General features: G+C 35.9%; 2 protein-coding genes and 2 long non-coding RNA genes across 5 annotated transcripts; 3 read left to right on the plus strand and 1 right to left on the minus strand.

Annotated features, from left to right (window-relative positions):
• Positions 1-4691: 4691 nt before the first annotated feature.
• Positions 4692-5742, plus strand: LOC101887988 (gametocyte-specific factor 1 homolog). The gene is made up of 3 exons (XM_005192138.4): positions 4692-5062; positions 5131-5226; positions 5288-5742. The coding sequence occupies exons 1-3, from the start codon at positions 4985-4987 to the stop codon at positions 5552-5554; spliced, it is 441 nt and encodes a 146-aa protein (XP_005192195.1). The 5' UTR covers positions 4692-4984; the 3' UTR covers positions 5555-5742.
• Positions 5743-6355: 613 nt separating this feature from the next.
• Positions 6356-7281, minus strand: LOC131801008 (uncharacterized). The gene has a single exon (XM_059118930.1). It carries the CDS (start codon positions 7196-7198, stop codon positions 6458-6460), a length of 741 nt encoding a protein of 246 aa, XP_058974913.1. The 5' UTR covers positions 7199-7281; the 3' UTR covers positions 6356-6457.
• A 677-nt stretch (positions 7282-7958) lies between these two features.
• Positions 7959-9151, plus strand: LOC109612789 (uncharacterized). Its single transcript, XR_009341662.1, has 3 exons — positions 7959-8646; positions 8730-8850; positions 8919-9151. It is a non-coding gene; the product is annotated as an uncharacterized LOC109612789 (long non-coding RNA).
• Positions 9152-11111: 1960 nt separating this feature from the next.
• LOC131801010 (uncharacterized) lies at positions 11112-20897 on the plus strand. Of its 2 annotated transcripts, none has more exons than XR_009341663.1 (8): positions 11112-11851; positions 11921-12854; positions 12920-12970; positions 18488-18595; positions 18657-18830; positions 19972-20048; positions 20133-20254; positions 20321-20897. It is a non-coding gene; the product is annotated as an uncharacterized LOC131801010 (long non-coding RNA). The 2 variants fall into 2 exon arrangements; XR_009341664.1 differs by having other exon boundaries at positions 11921-12838.
• The last annotated feature ends 172 nt before the right edge of the window (positions 20898-21069 follow it).

Raw genomic sequence — 21069 nt, forward strand, 5'->3', positions numbered from 1 at the left:
ATATTCCTCTTCCAGTTTATGGTATGGTATGGAGGATGGTAGCGAGATATTTGGCATCAGCAGGAAGACTCATCGTGACTCCATTCAGCAAGGGTGGTGAAAACTCTGGGAATTGCCACTTCCTCGCGAAGAGAACGAGCTCAGTTTTAGATGGGTTGACGCCAAGCCCATTACAGCGTACCCATCTTGACAATTTCTCAAGAGCTCCTTCCATTTAGTCTGAAATAGTTTGCAAGAATTTCCCAGCAATCAACAGACCCAAATCGTCAGCGTAGGCCACGATTTTAGTTCCGTTTTATTCCAGGTCTATTAATACATTATTTATCACCAAAAACCATAGAAATTGTGATAAACCCACCCTTGATGAGTACTCCTGGTAACTGACCTAAGTCAGATACAAATATTACAACGTGCCGAATTTGTACTATATAGTTTTATATGAGATATGTGATAATTTTTGGAAAATGTTGAAATGTGCATGAGATTTCAGATATAGTGGACCAAAGCATTCCATTCAGACTTCATCGAATGCTAATAAAAACATTGGGATGGGCTAAATTTAAAGATAGCCGAAGATTTATTTCCAGTCTTATGCAAATAATTGTTAATCGAAATTTTGACATTGGTGGGGGAGAGACCAGAAGGAGTGGCCCATAAATTCCATATTCACACCAAATCTCTGGTTCAGAGAAACATTTAGATTTTCCAAGAATCTCTGACATGTTTCACAAGTTATGAGAGTATCTTGTATTAATTAAAATATTGCAATATGTGAAATTTGAAGATAATCGGAAGCTTCTTTCGTATTTTACGAGTACTTTGAGTGGGCCCATATCTACCATATTAGCAGCTAAAATTCTGCTAGTAGAAATATTGAGATGTGCCTAGTTAAAAAGTGCTCGGATCCTCATTTTGCTTTTTATGAGCGTTTTGCTATTCAAAGTTTTGACGTCTGTGGAGGAGGTACCAAAAGGAGTAGTCCTTTCTATCCGTTCTTCATACCAGATCTTGTGTTGTTTAAGATATTGGGATTTGTGAAATTTAAAGTGAATCGGATGCTTTTCCATATTTTTTGAGCGTTTTGCATTTCAAAATTTTGACACCTTTCTAGGGGAGGTACCAGAAGGAGTGGACCGATATATCCTATATTCGCACCAGTTCTTGTGTTAGTAGAATTATTGGGATATGTGAAAATTGAACAAAATTGTTATCCTTTGCAGGGGAGTTACTTTACGGAGTGGGCCGATATTGTCCATGTTCGCACCTTACCTAGCACCGATAAAAATATTAAGGTTTCTTCTTTTATAAGGTAAATAATTTTCTGTGAGAATTTTTACCTTTTTTTGGGGAGTTGCTAGAAGTAGTGGACGGATATTGCACATCTACGATAATATCATAATATCGAAGACAACATCTAAAGTTGGACCGATATGGAAAGTTCTATGCAAGGATGTTTTCTACATACTGGGGACACAATCTGTCAATTTAAAGCAAATTCGAAAAATGTGACTAAAACAACCAAAACACTTAATATTTGCCCATACTGTCATATGGGGGCAATACCAAAACGTGAACCCATTTCAATTCAAAAAAAAAAAAACAATTAAACCGACCCTAAAAAAACATCTGGATGAAATTTTAACAACCTTCTCGCTAAACGCCTTTTAAACCCCGATCTAAAATTTATATTTCGAGCTGTTACAAAACGGGATGACAAACTAAACATACCCTCCATACTATGGCGAAGGGTATAAAAAATATTCGCCCCATTCATATTGAAGGGCATTACAAATTACTCATCCAAGGTGAGGCTACTATCTTTAGCAGCAATTACTTGTTGATGCCTCATTCATTTTTAATAAGGTGTGGGCATTGTTGCACACTGCTAACCTTAATAGTATAGTTTGATTGGTATGCATTCGATTAGCAAATGGGATAACATCACTAATGAAATATATTTAAATAAGCACAATATTAAAATTGATTATTAGATTTTGTCAATTAAATTATTAGCAAATATCATAAATGAATACTTTACGGTTTTCCTCTGATAAATTCTCTAATTATTTGAATCACGGTTTGCTCAGAATCAACGATGCATGACTTCGGGGATATTAGCGATAATGTTGGTGATTTAAGTTTTCGCTGGGTTGTTGCTGTAGAATTGGCTATTATTAAGTCAATGCAGCAGCATTTGATGGATTATGTCTGAATTCCCTAAGGTTGTTTTTCCGTAACTTTCCTCCCAATTTCTTAACTTTGTGAGTCGTTTGCGTCTTCGGACGGATTTACCATTGTTATAGTCGAATAGAGTAATTGTATCTAATATTCCAAACACACATCTTCCAAAAATATTTGTTTTCGGCATACTTCTATACTCTTGTGTTGTTATAAACAGGTAAAACAAAGGGATGTGTAAAAAACCCTACATTCCTAATTAAATATCTATTTGTAAAGACATCACCGTTTGCAAAGATTTTTTGAAAAATATTACATACTTTAAACAGTCATTTTATTCGACCGTTTGTGTTAAAAATTTAGGCAAAAATATGTTGATATTTTATACATATTTTGGAAAGGTTTTTTCTTGGCTAACCGGGTTCAAAACATTGATTAACCTCGATCCTTCCGTGCTGAATTAAGTTCGAGAGTTGTATCAAAATACACGTTTTTTACCTCCTTTTTTATTAAATGCTAAAAATATAAAACGGTTTCATTATGTGATAACACAAAATGTATGTCAAATTATACCCGAAAATATTAACTGTCCGAGAGTTTCTACTAAATTAGAGTAAAGCTGAAATAATCTTCTATAGTACATTATTCCATCTCGGTTCCAAACAAATCAAAATAATTTCACAATGCGAGTAACTTTTATCCATCACTGTTGCAAAATGCAATGCAATTCATGTCGATTTGTCCGTTGCCTCAGTTTCTTCACACACCAAGCACAATCACACACACACAAATTCATTTCTTTACCTCATCTCCATCATCAACGAAGTCGTACGATGCCACTACACAGGAAAACAACAACAATATCCATGCCAGCAAACAAGAGAAACAATAACAGCAAGAACAACAACAACAATGAAGCTCAATGTATGGGGGAATACTAAAAAATAACAACAGCAACAATAAATGGCAACAGTAACAGCCCATCAAACAGCAAAAACAACAAGATAAAACGAAAGGGAACACAAAATTCCTAACCTTTAAAATACAACAAAAAGTCAGACAAAACAAAAAAGCAATAGATTTTTCCAATTTCGTCTAAATATTTGCAATATTGACCAACCAGATAAATGACGTTAATAACCAGGCATCTTGACGTTGTGGAGCTTGTTGCAGAACTTACCGGTTTCATTATTGTCGTTTGAGGAAGCGTTGGTTGTTCCAGATCCAGACGCTGCTGCTGTGGCACCACCGCCGCCCTTCACGGGTATATAAAGACCATAAAATGGCATTTTTTGATTTAATTCTCTCCCGATTATTCAGAATTCTTGCTCAATCGTATTTTTCCTCAGCCGAAAAACAAATATATGGCTTTTTTAAAGTCTTTTGTTTCCTCTGACTGTCTGTTGAGCTATTTTCGTTAATTTGCTTTTTTTTCTTCACAACACCAACAATACAAAATTCGATCAAACTGAATTTCTCAATTGATTTTTATTCGAACGTATTAATAAAGTGTTTCCAATCCCTTGAATTTCTTATTTGTTTGTTACTTCGCTATACAAATCAATTGTTTATTGTTTATTTGCAAGCATTTTAATACGTTGAAATATTTTTGCCGTACTTTTCTACTGCGTTCACTGACAACTAGGGATACGTAGGTCGTGGAAAAACAAATCTATAAATCGACTTTAACGAATAACCGAGATGGTGACATTTCAAATAGTCGGCTTTTTTATCGACTATTCGATAAATTTGATAGATCCACATTTCATAATGATAATGGGTATATAATTATTTATTTTTAAGGGTCTGAATGTAAGAATTTCCATATAGCTATAGAGGGGAGATTGACAATTCACTACAGTTACTGCTTATTCAAACAACATACTAGAATTAAATGTTAGCGAAAATTAATGAAAATTGTGAGGAGCACCAGTTGATTTACAATACGTCTTTGAAAATCTACCTTGCTTCGAAGCATAGGGCCTCAATTCCTGTTGAAAGAAATGTCAAATGAGAACATTTAAAAGTTTTTTTTTTAATTGGTTTATTTATAACAAGAATTATGTCTCCAAGCTTTCCTTCCTTTCCAAAGTTATCATTTGACGTCCAAGGTCGCCTCCTTTTTTAACTTTGATTTAAAGATAAGATTAATAATTAAATGGAATGCAACAAATACATGCTTATTTGTTGTCGACATGGAATTTACTTTGTGCTCGGTCTGATTATCAGTGTCAAATATTTACAACATGACACATAAAAAAGATGACAGTTTTCAAGAATAAGCACTCTCAACCTTAAATGGTATTTTGATAATTGGAATTATGAAAACAGTACGACATGTTACCTGCACAGCATGCATTCTGCCCAAATTTGTGTGGTATTTTCAAATTCTCAAGTGATCGTGTGATGCGCCACAGGACTTTGTAGCATGTTTTGTAAAAAAGGCCCACAACATTGCTTAGGTAGTTCTAGATAGCTGTAGCGATTCTCATAATTGTAAAAGACGAGACAACTCCTTAACACAGTTAGTATCAAAGTAGAAACCGCAACAGAAGGTTATGTGCATTACTTTAGTATTTGACATATAAATGCCGTCCGACGCCAAACGCTTTCGCATAGTGATGTGCCTTTGCCTGGAAATCCGATAAACGATCTAATTATCCCTGCATAAACAACAAAGAAGGGACACATTTTCTTAACATTTTGTAATTTATTAAAAATTAATTGTTTAGTATATAACAAATAATATTTAGGCATTAATTTAAAAATTATAATTGTGCGACATTATTTTGGAACCTCTACCAAAATGGAAAACGCTCACACACAGGATGTTATCGAATGTCCCTACGAAAAACATCATCAAATTTTAAGGTCGCGCATGCAGGTGAGACGGAATGTCCTTTATAATTTGAATTTCATTATTACTAATGGTTTATTTATTAAATATTTAAGGTGCATCTAACACGTTGCCGCAAAAATCATCCCAACGAAAAGAAAGTTACATGTCCTTTTAATGTAACCCACATTCTCAATGAACCCGAACTAGAGGTAATGTATTAAATATAAAAATACAATGTGATACATATATTCAATGTAATGTATTTTAAAGTTTCATGTTAGCTCCTGCCCCGAACGTACGTCGTTCGAACACTTCCGCAGCAGCGTAGAGGTTCCAATATGTCGCACTGTACCGCCACCAATGCCTCAATGCCAAAGTGAAGAAAATTGGGATGATGAAAATGTACCTTCCTATAATCCACAAGCATATGCAGCAAATGCTGATGTATTGCGTTCTATTCAGGGAGCACCGCCTTCGCAAAGGAAAGCTTTTCGTAAACAAGAACGTTTACGTCTTTTAGGCATTGATAACAACTAGTGTTTTATTTTTCAAGTTTGTTCATGTTCCAAAAATCTCGGAGTTTTTTCATGACTATATGTATGTAATTGTGTTTGGTTCAATTTTTTATACAATTTTTATGTTTAAATGAAAAAAATAATACTGTGACGATAATATTTGTATATTAAGTACCTAGACATTTTTAAATTTTTATACATAAAATAAAAGTGATAAACTTTATATATTTAAAAAACACATTTATTTGTTTCTTATTTTCTTAATTCTCCACTGAAAATAAAGGTCTTTATAAAAATCCCATTAAGCCTGGGGAATTGGAAACCAAAATAACTACGACATCCTATCAAATACCCACTGGAATTGTTTGATATATAGAACCACTGTCTGTCTGTGGAGTAATATAGCAAAACGGTTACAAGATCTAGAAGAAATTCAAAATTTTTCTCGCTGAGGTGATATTTTGGCTATCCTTCTATTGAGCTTACTGTCATCACTTGTGCATAAAAAAGTTGTTTGGTAAATAGAATAATTTTAAATAGCTAACGATGAGAATATCCATAAAAAAATTAAAGAAACTGTGGCTTCTTTTCCTAAACCATGGCCATCACTTCATTATCCTTTGTGAACATTGCCAGTTTACTCAACTAATTTCGGTTTCTTTGATAAGAACATTGTGAAACAGTGTTTTAACACAAATTGTTGTTTAGTTACTAATATAGGTTTAGGATTCTTCAGGTATAATTCTCATACTGTTAGATTACTGGAACACCATTTAGAATAAAGCGCCAGATTCTGAGACGATGAGATTCTGCAACAAGTTAATGAAAGTCAAATTCGCCGATATTTTTAACGAAAATTTTATTAAACAAATATTCGGAGTGAGCAGACAAATTCTATACCAATTCTTTTATTTTTTTACTTTGTTTAACGTTCTGCTAATATATTGGCAAATTGTTCTGCTAACTTTTCGGCATTATCCAGTAACTCATCGCGACTCAGATTTTGAGACATTGCTTTAAACTGTTGAAGATTATTCATGAGATTTTCAAACTCATTCAATTGATTTTCGATATCACTATCATCCGAGACTGATTCATCTGAGTTGTCCTCGGATGGTAAATGGTTAAAATCCAGATTTAATTTCCTGCCAGCGACAATTACATTAGACCACACATTATTCTTTAACATCTCAATGACTTCGCCATATCCTCTGTCTGCACCATCATCGTAGTCATCCTCGCTATTTAAATCGCATACGGCAAATTTAGATGAAGCACACTTCTGCCGCAATGTATCCATAGACTCTTTCTTGGAAATATTTCGTGTTAATATGCACGGGAAACCAATATTGTTAGTTTTCACAAATTTGTTTAGGAAATCGATTTTTGTATTGAAAGTCACACAATCAGCATCAAAATATATAATACATCCTTCGATATGTTTGCACAAACTATTGGGAATAGACTCAAGGTCGTCCCATTCGAAGAAGCCAATTTCAGTTTCATAGTATTTTGTGATAATGTTGCATTTGCAGACGGCTAGACTGCAATCTTCCACTTGTGTTGTTATCTCTTCACAATCTCCTCCATTTGCATGCAAAATATCTTTTATTATTTTGGTGCTGTTCTCCTGTCCATAGGAATGTACAAGTATTAAAGGAATCATTACAATATTACAAGTTTACGGTGAAAAAGTAGTTTATTGAGACTCTTCTTCTTATCGGTGACACAGATGTATGTATGCGAATGATTAACATTTAGGGATCCGTAGTTCATCAAGGATTACTCCAGAGCATGGCAGAAGAATATAGGCAGACGCATCGACACAGCTGCTGGGACAATGAACTGTCAAACCAATTTTAGAATTGAAAATATTGAAAGAAAAATTATTTAAATTTGTAAAAAATGTTGAAAAACGCGAATTATAATAATGATATCGTATAAGAAAACATATAAAAATCTACTTAAATTTTGAAAGAACATTTAAAATTTTTTGACATATCAATGTTCCAAAGCGTTGATGCGTCTACCTGTATTCTTCTACCATGCTCCAGGGTAAAGTGCCCCGTACACGGTAAAAATTCATGCAATTTTTTATGTATGCGTCATTCCTATGATGAATTTGAATTTTTTGTTTTTTTCTCATGCATTACGTTCGATTTTGACTTGTGTGCGGTTGAGAGATTATGCATATTCTCATTTGTGACGTTTTTTTTTTTCAAAGCGAGAAAAAACATGTTATTTAGCACTTTGGGATGTTAATATATCAATCGTTAAAACTGTATCGTCCGTTATCGACATTGTCTGTACAGCACAAAATCAAAAGCAAAATGAATGCATTAACCATTTGCGCTGAAAGCTTCATGCAAACGTACATGATAATGCACAATGTATGTAACAACCGTGTTCAAGAAAAAACGAAATGAAATCGCTGTGTTGACCATTAAGTGGCGTTGCCGGTATGCTGGCGTTTAGCGCGGCTATGGCTCGTCGGATTGGGGGTTGGTTCTTGCCACTTGCAGATCTTTTCGGTTGAACAAACAAATAAAATCATACCGGACTTCAAACTAAATTTAAAAAAAGGGGTAAAAAGAAGCCTGAAACATGTCAACAAAAAAAATTAAAAAGAAGAAAACGTTCACTTAACTACAACCAAATCCCAAAATAACATTAGTTTTTTTTCACAGAAACAGTGCTCCTGGCGGCTGACCAGCCAGGAGATAGCCCTCCCTCCGAGAACACCTCTCGCCATGACGTCTACTCATACTGGACGTCCCAGATCTGACCCTTGACTTACCGCATTTTATACCATTACCACCACCTTTTAAAAAAGGGCTTTAAGCCAAGGACATATTTGTCTTTTCTATATAAAATTGGTACATTTTATTTAAACTATTTAAATACCCAAATAACAATTCGTAGAAAAATTACATGCTAACTTTAATGTTTGCGTTCAAATTTAACAATGAATTCAATTCAATGAATTAAAACAATTTTGCCAAAAATTACAAAAAAATTCTCCTTTTTCTTCTTTTAGACTGCGCTTTCTGATGACAAAAATTAGGGTGCAATAAAGGCAGCTTGCAATTGTGGTTCTTCCCAACAAGTATGTACGTAAGTATTGTTAAAGTTTAGCTTTTTTAATTATATTCCACGTTAATTTTTTTATTAATTATATTTCTTTCATTTAATTTCAGGAAAGGCAAACAAAGATGGAGTGTCGATTGCACTTAAAATCGACGAACGGATTAAAAGCCTGGTTACCTAACCTTGAATAGAGCTCTGTTCAACGTCGTGTACCTGCAGACTAACCAAAAGGTGATTAAAATTTAAAATTTACTTCATTTGTTTCCCCTTCTAATTCATATTTCTCCTTTTTTTTACAGAAAAAACCGCGGAATTTAATTATGATGCTTCGTCGTCTGTCTGTCTGTCCGAGGTTTCGTGTATAAAATGTCGATTGGGAATACCAAGCCACGCTGGGTTAGCAATGGCGTAAAATCAGCGGCTCCCTCGATGGATTGGATGGGCGATGGTGTGGCTTGTAGGCTCCAATTTTTAATGAATTTTTAGGTTTAAGATTTATTTTCTTGGTTTAGATTTTTAGTTAATTGTTGTGGTTTTCTTTCAATTTGGTTAAATTGTTTCCAAATTTTGTTTTAATTTTAAGAAAAGTTCAATTTGTCTTTTAATTTTCAATTTTTGTGAAAATTATTTGTTTTGTTATAAGTTTTCTTTCAACTTTTAGCCTTTTGTTGTTAACTTTTGTTGAATTATTTTAAGGCTTCCAATTTTGTAAAAAAAGTTTGTATTTCGTGTTGTTTGTATATATGTTTCAAACAAATAAAAACATTGAATTCACTTCTTAACAAGTGGTTCATCACCAAAAACTTTGTCGGCTTTTTTCTTCGCTGGTTACAGGGAGCCACGTATCCAATCTTCTTCGCAGGCAAAATCAAAAAGGACCGATTTTTCTTACAATTTTTGCCAGGAAATTCTGGCTGCCATTTTCCTCGCTTAATTTTTCCATTTTCTTTTTACATTATTCCCTAATATTGACATTTAAGTAATTGGAATAATCAGCTGTTTTTTAGTAATTGTTCTTCTTCTTCTTCTAGCTATCAATTATTTTCAGGGTTACCCCTTTTAAAGGCGCACACCACAAAGCCAACTATCCTGCTGATATCCTTATCGAAGGATAGGGGGAAAAAAGGTGCGACCTTTGGTTTAAAAATGCAAAAAAAAATCAATGGTTTGATAGGGTATTAAAAAAATCGGTGTTTGGCATCCCTAAAAATCGCGATCTGGCATCCCTAACACTGATTTTCCAAAATGAAATTTAATTTTGGACTGATTTATTTATTACAATAAAAAGCTCCATTAGCCCGTAGGAACATGGTATAATGTTTACGTCATACGCCACGCGTTATCGTTTAGTCTGACGTAAATTGGCTACCGATAGTAGTGATTACCGATAGTAGTGATGTTTATGAATGAAAACAATCGGAGTACGCGTCTATTGTAATTTTTTTTTGGCGGATTGGAGCACGGACGGACGGAAAATTTTGGAGCGGCAGAAATGATAAAATTTTGGGTAAGTAGAGTGAAAAAAAATATAGTGAATTATAAATTAATTATAATACAATAAATTTAAATGCCGGGTGAGTGAAAATAACGTGTATAATTAAAGTGAAAAGTGAATAAAGTGCCAAAAAAATGAATGCAAATTACTATCATAAACATACAGTGCGGGTGTATGTGCGAATAGTAACTTGCAAATAATTGCATGAAAAAAATAATGCAAAGAAATCTAAGAAATTTATATCGAAAACTAAAAGAATAATAGGAAATATGATAACAAAAGTGGTTTTAATGAAACAAATTCAATTAATTTCCTAAAAATATTTAAATATTCTAACCAAAAAAATTAATGATTTCCCTCCAGTGTGTGTGTGTGTGTGTGTAAATAAAAGTTGCATTTGCATTTACAATGAAAAAATGCACTCATTAAGAAAAAATGTGACTTTGGCGGAAACAATAAGTTCGAATTAGAATTCGAAGTTAGTGAGTAGTGAATGAAAAATGGAACAGATAAAGAAAACAGAATTAAGGAATGAGTGAAAAGTGCGAATAAAATCAAAATAGATAATATCACCAAAAGAAAAGAAAAATTGAAATGGTGAAAACAAAACAAAATGCAAAAATGAACAATGTTGTGGGCCAAAGAGATAAAGTGGAAAAAAATTATGAATGATTACTATTGGAAACATATTAAAGGAGATGGATAAAAATTTAGTGGAAAATAGTGAGAAATTAAGAATTGATCGGACGGACGTAAATTATTTGTGAAAATAGTGTGTTTATTTTTTAATGACGAAAAGTGCAAAGAATTTAATTGAAATAAATAATGAAAAAGTAGCATGATTAAAAAAAATAATTAAGGCATAAAAAGTGATTTTACTAGTTAGAAACTGTGCAAATCAATATCTAAAAAAAATTAATGAAAAAAATTAAAGTGAATGAAATTGAAATACTATTGTGAATTAATTGAAAATAAAATATTCAAGAATTGGGCTTCAGTAAATTTAATATGACAAATTATGTGAAATGTTTTGAATTTTGATGAAAGTATTAAACTGAATGAAAAATTAATATTGATAAACTGAGAAAGTTATCCAAATCGGACGGACATATTCGGTGTGATTGTCTAAAAATTAAATTTTTTACCATATTCGTTCTAAATTATATTTTGATTTTAACTTAAAGTTTCCTCTTTTTTACAGATAACTAATACTTTCTCTTTCTGTTCTTATCTTTTCAGATTGGTGACTGCCTACGTTTGGATTGAACGAAAGGTAAGATTGAGACCTGATATTTTCTTTGGCTGTAGGGGTACCCTCAACTAGGTCCACACTGTGGTCAGATTGTTGGATACGATATCATTTCAAATGCATTTAGATGTGTTTGATCGTGTCTTCCCGCTTCCAGACTCTAACGTCGTAAATCGATGACTGACAGCTCTGCGACCTTGTGTACAACACTCTTCTGCCTTGTGCCATAGTTGCGTATGGGAATATAAAGGAAGAGTGCACAAATGGTCAAGGACAGTCACAACGTGACTGCTCAGGAATCGTAGACATATTGTTAGAGTCGGTAAGTCTGGGATGCTTCCGTTCGTAATCCAACGAATTCTTTCTGACCACTGCTGTTGGTGTCTAGGCGAGTGGCCTCCTATGGTAACCAGAAAAATTCTCCATGGTCTCACATTAAAAAGGACAGAAAGAAAAGTTACACAAATTGGATATATAATTCACAAAAGGTAAGTACAAATAGAAACGCTAATAATTTAATAAGAAAAATATTAATACTTCCTTTTTTATCTTTCCAGACATTTATTACCTACAGGCGACTTAATTTGCCTCTCCTGTGAAACCAGGAAATTATATTTGATGGTAAGTTCGAGTAATCCTGCTCTCCTTTTTCTTTCCAACAGGTGTACCATCGACTAGACCTTCAGCTTTTGTCAGAATGTCGGATACGATGTTTTGCAAATGCACTGAGGTGTATTTGTTCTTTTTGTCTTCTGGCTTCCAGACTCTAGTGTCGTAAGTCGGGTGAAGGACGGATCTGCGACCTCGTGTACAACAGTTCCCTGGCCCGTGCCAAACAGCGAACGGCTACTGCTTCACCGCGAAAGGGGAATTGCACTAATGGTCAAAGACAGTCACCAGATGACTGCTCCGGATGCGCAGACATCAACTAGAGTCGGTAAACCCAGAGTGCTTTAAATCGTACTCTGACTTCACAATTCTGACATCTGCTGTTAGAGTCTAGAAGATTGGACTCCTGTTCGGATGAAAAAAAAAACAGGGTTCCGAACTGCATCAGCAAATATTCCAGTCGAGACTTACAGCGGGCCTACTGACGGAGTTTCAAAATTAAACGTAAGATGTAGTTTTAATTCAATTTCCTAGTTTTGTAATTTTTCTCTGAAAAATTGAGAAATATTATGAGAGCTATATTTTTTTTTATAAACTTAAATTTTATATTTCATAACCAAAAATTTAGCTAAAAAAAACTCTGTAAGTAATGCTCTAGTTGGACATTTTAAATTTAATTTTATTTTTATGTTGGTCTTTTCTATTTTGCCAATAATCCTACATAATGATATTTCACTAATTTCATATTTTTTTCTTTTCCTTTATGGCTCAAAAAACTGGAGAAATTCACACAACTACACATCACTCATGGAAGGAAAAGCTGTCCTACAGCTTGTAAAAAATTGGGAATACTAAAAGGACATTTCGTAAGTAGAAATTCAGGTTAGTCCTCTTAATATTATATCTTAAATAATTGTAATAAAATTTGTATTTTTTTTTCCATTCAGGTACTACTTCAACTAAATTCAATTGGATCTTCCGGAACTCTGAAAATTCAGGTGAGTATTGGAAAAATTTAAACTTAAGGTAACTTTAAGTTAAGTTAAGATAGAATTAAGAGTTAAATTTTAAATATTTTCCGTGCAAACGTAGCGGATTAGTATTTCATTTTGAGATCTCCGCTTCATTTTAAAATTCAAAAAAATAATAATTTCTATCCTCATATATATGCTTTAGACTTCGTTCACTATATATATGCAAAGAGAACAAAAACAAAATAATTAGAAGAATTTAATTCATCAAAACTAAAGCATTTATTGCTTCAAATCTTTAGCGTGAAAAATGCCAATGGGATGCCCTTTAAGATCTTCTACTTCGTAAAGGCATTTCCCAACTGGCTTAACAATGCGACACTTGAAAAATTTTTTATCAAGTTTAGCATTATAATTATTTTTAAAATCACTTTGCCTGAAACTTCTTCGGAAAACTTCTTGCCCTGGGATGAACTTGACCTGACGACTTCTAAGATTATAAGATTTTTCATTTCTCAAGTATGCCTGGTGCAGACTATTTCTTATCTTTTCTCGAATAAGATTCTGTTTTACCGAGTTTGGAATGAGTGTCGTCTCGGGGTCATTAAGAAGTTCAAGTTTCCTGGCTAATTTATAAAGACTGGCATGATTTATCATATTGACTCCAAAGAGCGCAAAATAAGGGGTAGTTCCGATGGAACTATGTACAGAAGATCGCAGAGAACATTCTATTTCTGATAAATTTTGATCCCATTCTCGGTGATCTTCTCCCAGATATGCCCGAATCGCTGATAAAATAGATTGATTTACCCGCTCCGAGGCATTTGCTTGCGGAGAGTGAAACGCAGTTTTGGTGTGGTTTATACCAAAGAGTTTAATCATATCTGAAAATTCTTTGCTAATAAATTGTTTCCCATTATCTGACACAATAACTTCTGGGGTTCCAAATTTATGAAATACTTCACTAATTAAAAACTTAACTACATTTCTTGAATTTGCTTTGGCCATGGCTTTTAGCAAAACGTATTTCGAAAGGTGGTGTACCACAATGAAAGTAAAACTGTTTCCCGTTTTGGTTCTGGGATAAGGACCTAAGAAGTCTACATAAATTCTTTGAAACGGCCTTTCTGTAATAGTTTCGGCTCCCATAGTTGGATCCATAGTTTGTCTCTTTGCAAATATCACAATTCTGTACAAAATTTCTAACATGAGTATTCATATTTGGCCAGAAAAAGTACTCTTTTACCCTACGAAGAGTTTTGTGGAAACCTCCATGAGAAACTTGTGGTGGACAGTGTGCTTTTTCAATGATTTGCTGGGTCAATTCGCTGGGTACCCATAACTTCCAAGCGAAATCTTCATTAAGGGGTATTCCGTCGTAGAATTGAGTTCGTTTATATACCAAACCATCAACCACTTTTAGATCGGGAAGTTGTGAAGAATTATTTTTGATGGTTTCTATTAAGGCTAAATAGTCATCTGCTTTAAAAGCTAAGGAATCGAGATCGATTAAGGCCTTCACATCTAGCGAAATCTCCTCCATATCATACCTTGACAAAGTATCAGGTACTATATTCTGGGTTCCTTTACGGTGCTCTATTTCAAAACAATATGCCTGCAACTGTAGGCTCCATCTAGCTAACCTTCCGCTCAGATCTCGATGTGACATGAGCCATTTTAAACTGCTATGGTCAGTTATAACTGTGAAAGGCATCAATTCAATATATGGCCTGAATTTTTTAATGGCCATCACCACTGCCAAACACTCCCTCTCAGTCACCGAGTAATTTTTCTGAGCAGAAGTCAGCTTTTGCGAAAAATAAGCAATGGGATGCTCTCCACCCTCATCGTCTCTTTGAAATAATACTGCTCCTATTCCCAAGTCTGATGCATCGCTTTGTACATAGAAATGTCTGGTAAAGTCTGGGTGTGTCAGGACAGGACTACTTACAAGGGCTTGTTTCAATTTGTCAAATGCAACCTTGGCCTCCTCTGTGAACGTGAATCGTTTTCCTTTCTTGAGGGTTTCAAAGATGGGAGCCGCAATGGTGGCAAAGTCGGCAATGAACCTTCGATACCACCCTGCCGTACCCATGAAACTCCTCACCTGCTTTGCTGTTTTCGGGTATGTAAACTTCACTATTGTTTCCACCTTTGCCGGATCAGTTTTAAGTTTGCCACCTCCAACAATGTAACCCAAGTATCTAAGCTCTTTGAAGCAGAACTTCGACTTGGTTACATTTATTGTGAGTCCTGCTTTAGCCAAACAACCTGCCACCTGCTCTAGCAATCCCAGGTGAGTGTCGAAGTCTGGCGAAACAACCAAAAGATCATCCAAGTAAACGAAAACTCTATCACGTAGTGCGCCAGGGATCACTTTATCCATTAAACGGCATAACCTTTGGGCTGCATTGCACAGACCAAAGGGCATGACGGTAAAATGGTAAAGCGGTCGTCCAGGCACTGTGAATGCAGTTTTCTCTCTACCTGAAGGATCCAGTGGAATTTGCCAGAACGCATCCTTCAGGTCGACACTAGAAATGAAATAGGTATCCCCCAGCCGACTGAGCAAACCTTCTATATGCGGCAATGGATAGGCGTCCTTGACCGTCAGTGCATTGAGTTTGCGAGCGTCCAGGCACAAACGGTTCTTTTCGCCCCTTCGGACTAGAGTAACCGGATGACTCCATGGACTCTCGCTCTCTTCAATCACACCTAGCTCTATCATCCTATCCAATTCCGCATACATAAGTTTCTGCACAGCCGGGGAAACGGGATAATGCCTATCTTTCACCGGGGTTGCATCGCGGGTGTCAATTGAATGGACCTCAGCTTTAGTCTTTCCCAAGCCATACTTGGTAAAGCAAGGAAATTTGTCCTTCACTATTTGCAAACGAACTCGTTGCTCCTCGGACAAAGAATGGCTGTTAACATCACTGATCTCAGGCTCACCACAGAGACTCACTTCCTGGAGTGACAAACCGTCCACCTGAGCAAACATTTGGAAACGTTTCATGAAGTCTACCCCCAGAAACAACTCACGACTCAGAGAAGGAACAAGATAGAATATGATAGAATGCTCCTGCTTTCTAAATTTTACAATAGTCGTCACCCTGCCAACTATTTTATGTGGGCTTCCATCAGCGGTTTTAATAAAAGAATGGAAATGCTTAATTTCCAATCCCGCTCTCTCCACAAAGCTAAGGCAATTTTTCCCCAGACAGGAGACTGTGGCTCCGCTATCTAGCAATCCCTCTATCTCTTCACCATTTATATGTAATTTTGTATATAGCCGATTATCTTCCCCTTCAAATATGGTAGCCGAGGCTATTTCCTGACGAATGCGTCTTCTTCTCTTATATCGCTCTCTAGCCTTCTTAATTTTATTGGAAACTTGACCAAAAATTCTTTCTCTCGCCTCGCTATATTCTCTTATTCTGATATGAAGTGGTTTCAACTCTCTCAATCTCGGTTTTACTTCTGACTTTAAATTTTCTCTCTCTTCATTCTTTAAAATAGAAACTTTAATACTGGAACTACTACTACTCTGCTCTGGGCTTAAACTGGGGTTGACCTCACCTGCCCAGACTGAGGTGGGTTCCTGTGCCGGTTTCCCTGACACTTCGGACAATCGGGGACGGTAACACCTTCTTGGCCACACCGATAGCAGAAAATCTTTCGAGGCTCCCGGCACTCTATCCAGCTGTGACCCATAACACCGCAGTTCCAACATTTATATTTGGATGTCATGGTCACAGCTTCCACTTCAATTTCACCTCGGGGTTCCTCTTCCATCTGCCAATCGAGCTCGTGCACTTTCTGTGGTGTGTTGTATCGTTGCTGCCTTTGGGTCCATAAAAGATTTTCGGCTTTCTTCACCTGCCTATAAAAATCACCCAAGCTATTTATCTGAGCCGAGAAGATCATTTGGGCTAAAGACGGCTTAAGGTTGCCTCTCATTATTTCCACTATCTCGTGCTCCCTGTATGGCGACTTTTGCTGTGTCCGTAGCCGCAGTACATCATTATAAAATCTTCAAAATTCTCGTGTGGTAGTTGACGCCGATTTAAAATCTGCATTTGAAGCTGGAATTCATTTTCAAATCTTTGGTATTGCGCCAACAAAGCACTTTCCAACTCCTTCCATGTGCGAAACTGGACCAATTTCCGGTGGTTCCAATACCAATCGAGAGCTGGTTTTTCCAAAAGTTGGTGAAATTTGGTGATCAATACTTCATCTGGGCAATTATAATCTTTTTTAAGTTCACCCACTCGGAAAATAAATTCTTGGACGCTCATGGTTCTGTCGGTCCCATCAAAAGATACTCCCCATTTCGCCAAATTAAAACGCCCGGAGATTTCTGAGACGATACTGCTTGGATGTGGACTGGTATGTGTCTCGTGTGGCTCTGTTCGCATGCCTCTGCTGTAGATATTAGGCAACCTCTCGGTCGGCAGTATTGGGTGAGCTTGGACTCCGGTGACTGGTGGTGGTACCGATAAGCTTGTTGGTGGTTGTGCGGGTGCACCACTTGATGTGAACCCTGGTGGCGGTTGGTTGAAAGGACCAAGTGACAACGGTCTAGGATCGTGAATCGGTGTTGGATTTACTCGCTCCGGATATGGTAGTGGGTAACCCCTTGCTAGATTAGGCTGCTGAGACGTTAAGCCTGACGCCAATGCATGTGAAGACAGAATGACTGACTCCAAGGATGTGCGCGCTGGTGCATGTGGTGCCGCTGCTGGCATCGCCAAGCCGGCTTGTGAAAATAACTGATTAGTGGCGTCATTATCCCCCAACAACGAACGCTTGGTCGCTTCAGCAATTCTGGGTATCAGAACTCTCAACCTTTCTTCTTCCTGTTGACGGTATTGCAATTGGGACAGGGCGATGGCAGAATTAATAATTTCCCTGACTCCTGCGCTGACTGCTGGATCTGCTGGCGGAACAACTGGTCTATTCTGCAACCCGGTCAAAACACTATAGTTTGGTGAGGCCACGCTTCCATGTGACCAAAAAGACGTGTTAAACGAGTTAGCGGCCTCTTGCATGCTTAATGGAACTGGTGGCGGTGCCGATGAATTGGACATTGATGATGAAACACCTTGAACTGGGACGTCCCCATGTGCTAAATGTGTAATATGAGAAGCAATGGGACCACTATGCGCGGCAGTTGTAACCTGTTTTGCGTTAGAAGGAGCGCTGTGAACCGCGGTAACAACACTGCTTACGGCTGTAGCTTCGGAAGTGGTTACCACCCCATTTTGCCCTAATATCGGTCTACCTGCCAAACCTGCACTCGCAGCTCTAGTAAGAGGCATATTGCTTCTTGATATAACCAAATTAGCAAACAAAAACTCCGAAAAAGCAATAAAAAATCAAAATAAAATCTGTCAAAAGATTTTGCTCGAAAGTAAACCACACGGTGGTTTGAATTAAAGAAAAAAAAATAAAATAAAAACAATTGTGGTAAGTAAAATAAAAAAAATCAATTCAATGTAATTCAGTTCTTTCACAATTAATTCACACTTTTCACTTTTACAGGTTATTCTGTACGGCATACAAATTCTATTATCCGGCAGAATAATTTTAAAGAAAAAAACTGGAAAAAATCAAATAATGTTAGGTGGTGGATTTCTGGTCAAAATAGTGGTAAGTCAAGGTCAAATAAATTGTTTCTGTATGAATTTTAATATGTTTCACTTTTTTGCAGGGATTTGGTGAGTTACACTGGCAAAACTGGAATTAAAATGGACTAAAAACGGAGTGAAAAATTAAAATGGAATATGGAATAGGCGGCTTACTCGGACATACCTTAAGAGATTCCATGACAATACGACCAATGGTCGGAAGCCAAAATTGTCGCAGGACCGAATGGAAACTCTAGGTAAGTCTGAGATCAGCTACCAAATTCCGGGTACTGAAATTAAATATAGACAGAAACTAAAATCTAAAAAAAACCCAAATCAACAAATTCGTTTGAGAATAACAGTTCATATTTGCGTAGCAGCGCGTCACCTGCCTTCTAATCGGCTGCTTAGACGGGTCTCCACAAATGAGAACTGTTAAACCAGACGAATTCTTTCAACGTTATAACTCTAAGAAATCTGAAATTTAAACTTTACCGAAATATGAACTTTTATTAAAATGCTAGTGCAATTAGAAGTATTAAACTAGAACGACTAAGCCACTAGAAAAAACTAAAAATCATATTTTTCCAAATATAAATGATGTTTACCCGAGTCTTCGATGAAGCAACGCGTCAGGACCCTTAATTAAACCTAGACGGGACTCATTAAAGATTCATGGTAAACACATTTATACACTACGACTAAAAATTATTAAAAACTAACATGTCTCAGGCCCCACGTTCTGGGCGCCATTTTGTAGCAACCGTGTTCAAGAAAAAACGAAATGAAATCGCTGTGTTGACCATTAAGTGGCGTTGCCGGTATGCTGGCGTTTAGCGCGGCTATGGCTCGTCGGATTGGGGGTTGGTTCTTGCCACTTGCAGATCTTTTCGGTTGAACAAACAAATAAAATCATACCGGACTTCAAACTAAATTTAAAAAAAGGGGGTAAAAAGAAGCCTGAAACATGTCAACAAAAAAATTAAAAAGAAGAAAACGTTCACTTAACTACAACCAAATCCCAAAATAACATTAGTTTTTTTCACAGAAACAGTGCTCCTGGCGGCTGACCAGCCAGGAGATAGCCCTCCCTCCGAGAACACCTCTCGCCATGACGTCTACTCATACTGGACGTCCCAGATCTGACCCTTGACTTACCGCATTTTATACCATTACCACCACCTTTTAAAAAAGGGCTTTAAGCCAAGGACATATTTGTCTTTTCTATATAAAATTGGTACATTTTATTTAAACTATTTAAATACCCAAATAACAATTCGTAGAAAAATTACATGCTAACTTTAATGTTTGCGTTCAAATTTAACAATGAATTCAATTCAATGAATTAAAACAATTTTGCCAAAAATTACAAAAAAATTCTCCTTTTTCTTCTTTTAGACTGCGCTTTCTGATGACAAAAATTAGGGTGCAATAAAGGCAGCTTGCAATTGTGGTTCTTCCCAACAAGTATGTACGTAAGTATTGTTTAAAGTTTAGCTTTTTTAATTATATTCCACGTTAATTTTTTTATTAATTATATTTCTTTCATTTAATTTCAGGAAAGGCAAACAAAGATGGAGTGTCGATTAGCACTTAAAATCGACGAACGGATTAAAAGCCTGGTTACCTAACCTTGAATAGAGCTCTGTTCAACGTCGTGTACCTGCAGACTAACCAAAAGGTGATTAAAATTTAAATTTACTTCATTTGTTTCCCCTTCTAATTCATATTTCTCCTTTTTTTACAGAAAAAACCGCGGAATTTAATTATGATGCTTCGTCGTCCGTCTGTCTGTCCGAGGTTTCGTGTATAAAATGTCGATTGGGAATACCAAGCCACGCTGGGTTAGCAATGGCGTAAAATCAGCGGCTCCCTCGATGGATTGGATGGGCGATGGTGTGGCTTGTAGGCTCCAATTTTTAATGAATTTTTAGGTTTAAGATTTATTTTCTTGGTTTAGATTTTTAGTTAATTGTTGTGGTTTTCTTTTCAATTTGGTTAAATTGTTTCCAAATTTTGTTTTAATTTTAAGAAAAGTTCAATTTGTCTTTTAATTTTCAATTTTTGTGAAAATTATTTGTTTTGTTATAAGTTTTCTTTCAACTTTTAGCCTTTTGTTGTTAACTTTTGTTGAATTATTTTAAGGCTTCCAATTTTGTAAAAAAAGTTTGTATTTCGTGTTGTTTGTATATATGTTTCAAACAAATAAAAACATTGAATTCACTTCTTAACAAGTGGTTCATCACCAAAAACTTTGTCGGCTTTTTTCTTCGCTGGTTACAGGGAGCCACGCATCCAATCTTCTTCGCAGGCAAAATCAAAAAGGACCGATTTTTCTTACAATTTTTGCCAGGAAATTCTGGCTGCCATTTTCCTCGCTTAATTTTTCCATTTTCTTTTTACATTATTCCCTAATATTGACATTTAAGTAATTGGAATAATCAGCTGTTTTTTAGTAATTGTTCTTCTTCTTCTTCTAGCTATCAATTATTTTCA

Source organism: Musca domestica, unplaced genomic scaffold, assembly GCF_030504385.1.
Source record: "Musca domestica strain aabys unplaced genomic scaffold, Musca_domestica.polishedcontigs.V.1.1 1377, whole genome shotgun sequence".
NCBI lineage: Eukaryota > Metazoa > Arthropoda > Insecta > Diptera > Muscidae > Musca > Musca domestica.

What these genes read in the sequence shown, in the direction of transcription:
- LOC131801008 (XM_059118930.1), bottom strand. Translation starts at nt 7,198, where the DNA reads ATGATTCCTTTAATACTTGTACATTCCTATGGACAGGAGAACAGCACC.
- LOC101887988 (XM_005192138.4), top strand. Translation starts at nt 4,985, where the DNA reads ATGGAAAACGCTCACACACAGGATGTTATCGAATGTCCCTACGAAAAA. An exon ending in TTTTAAGGTCGCGCATGCAG is followed by an intron (nt 5,063 to 5,130) that starts GTGAGACGGAAT and finishes TAAATATTTAAG; the next exon opens with GTGCATCTAACACGTTGCCG. An exon ending in TCAATGAACCCGAACTAGAG is followed by an intron (nt 5,227 to 5,287) that starts GTAATGTATTAA and finishes TGTATTTTAAAG; the next exon opens with TTTCATGTTAGCTCCTGCCC.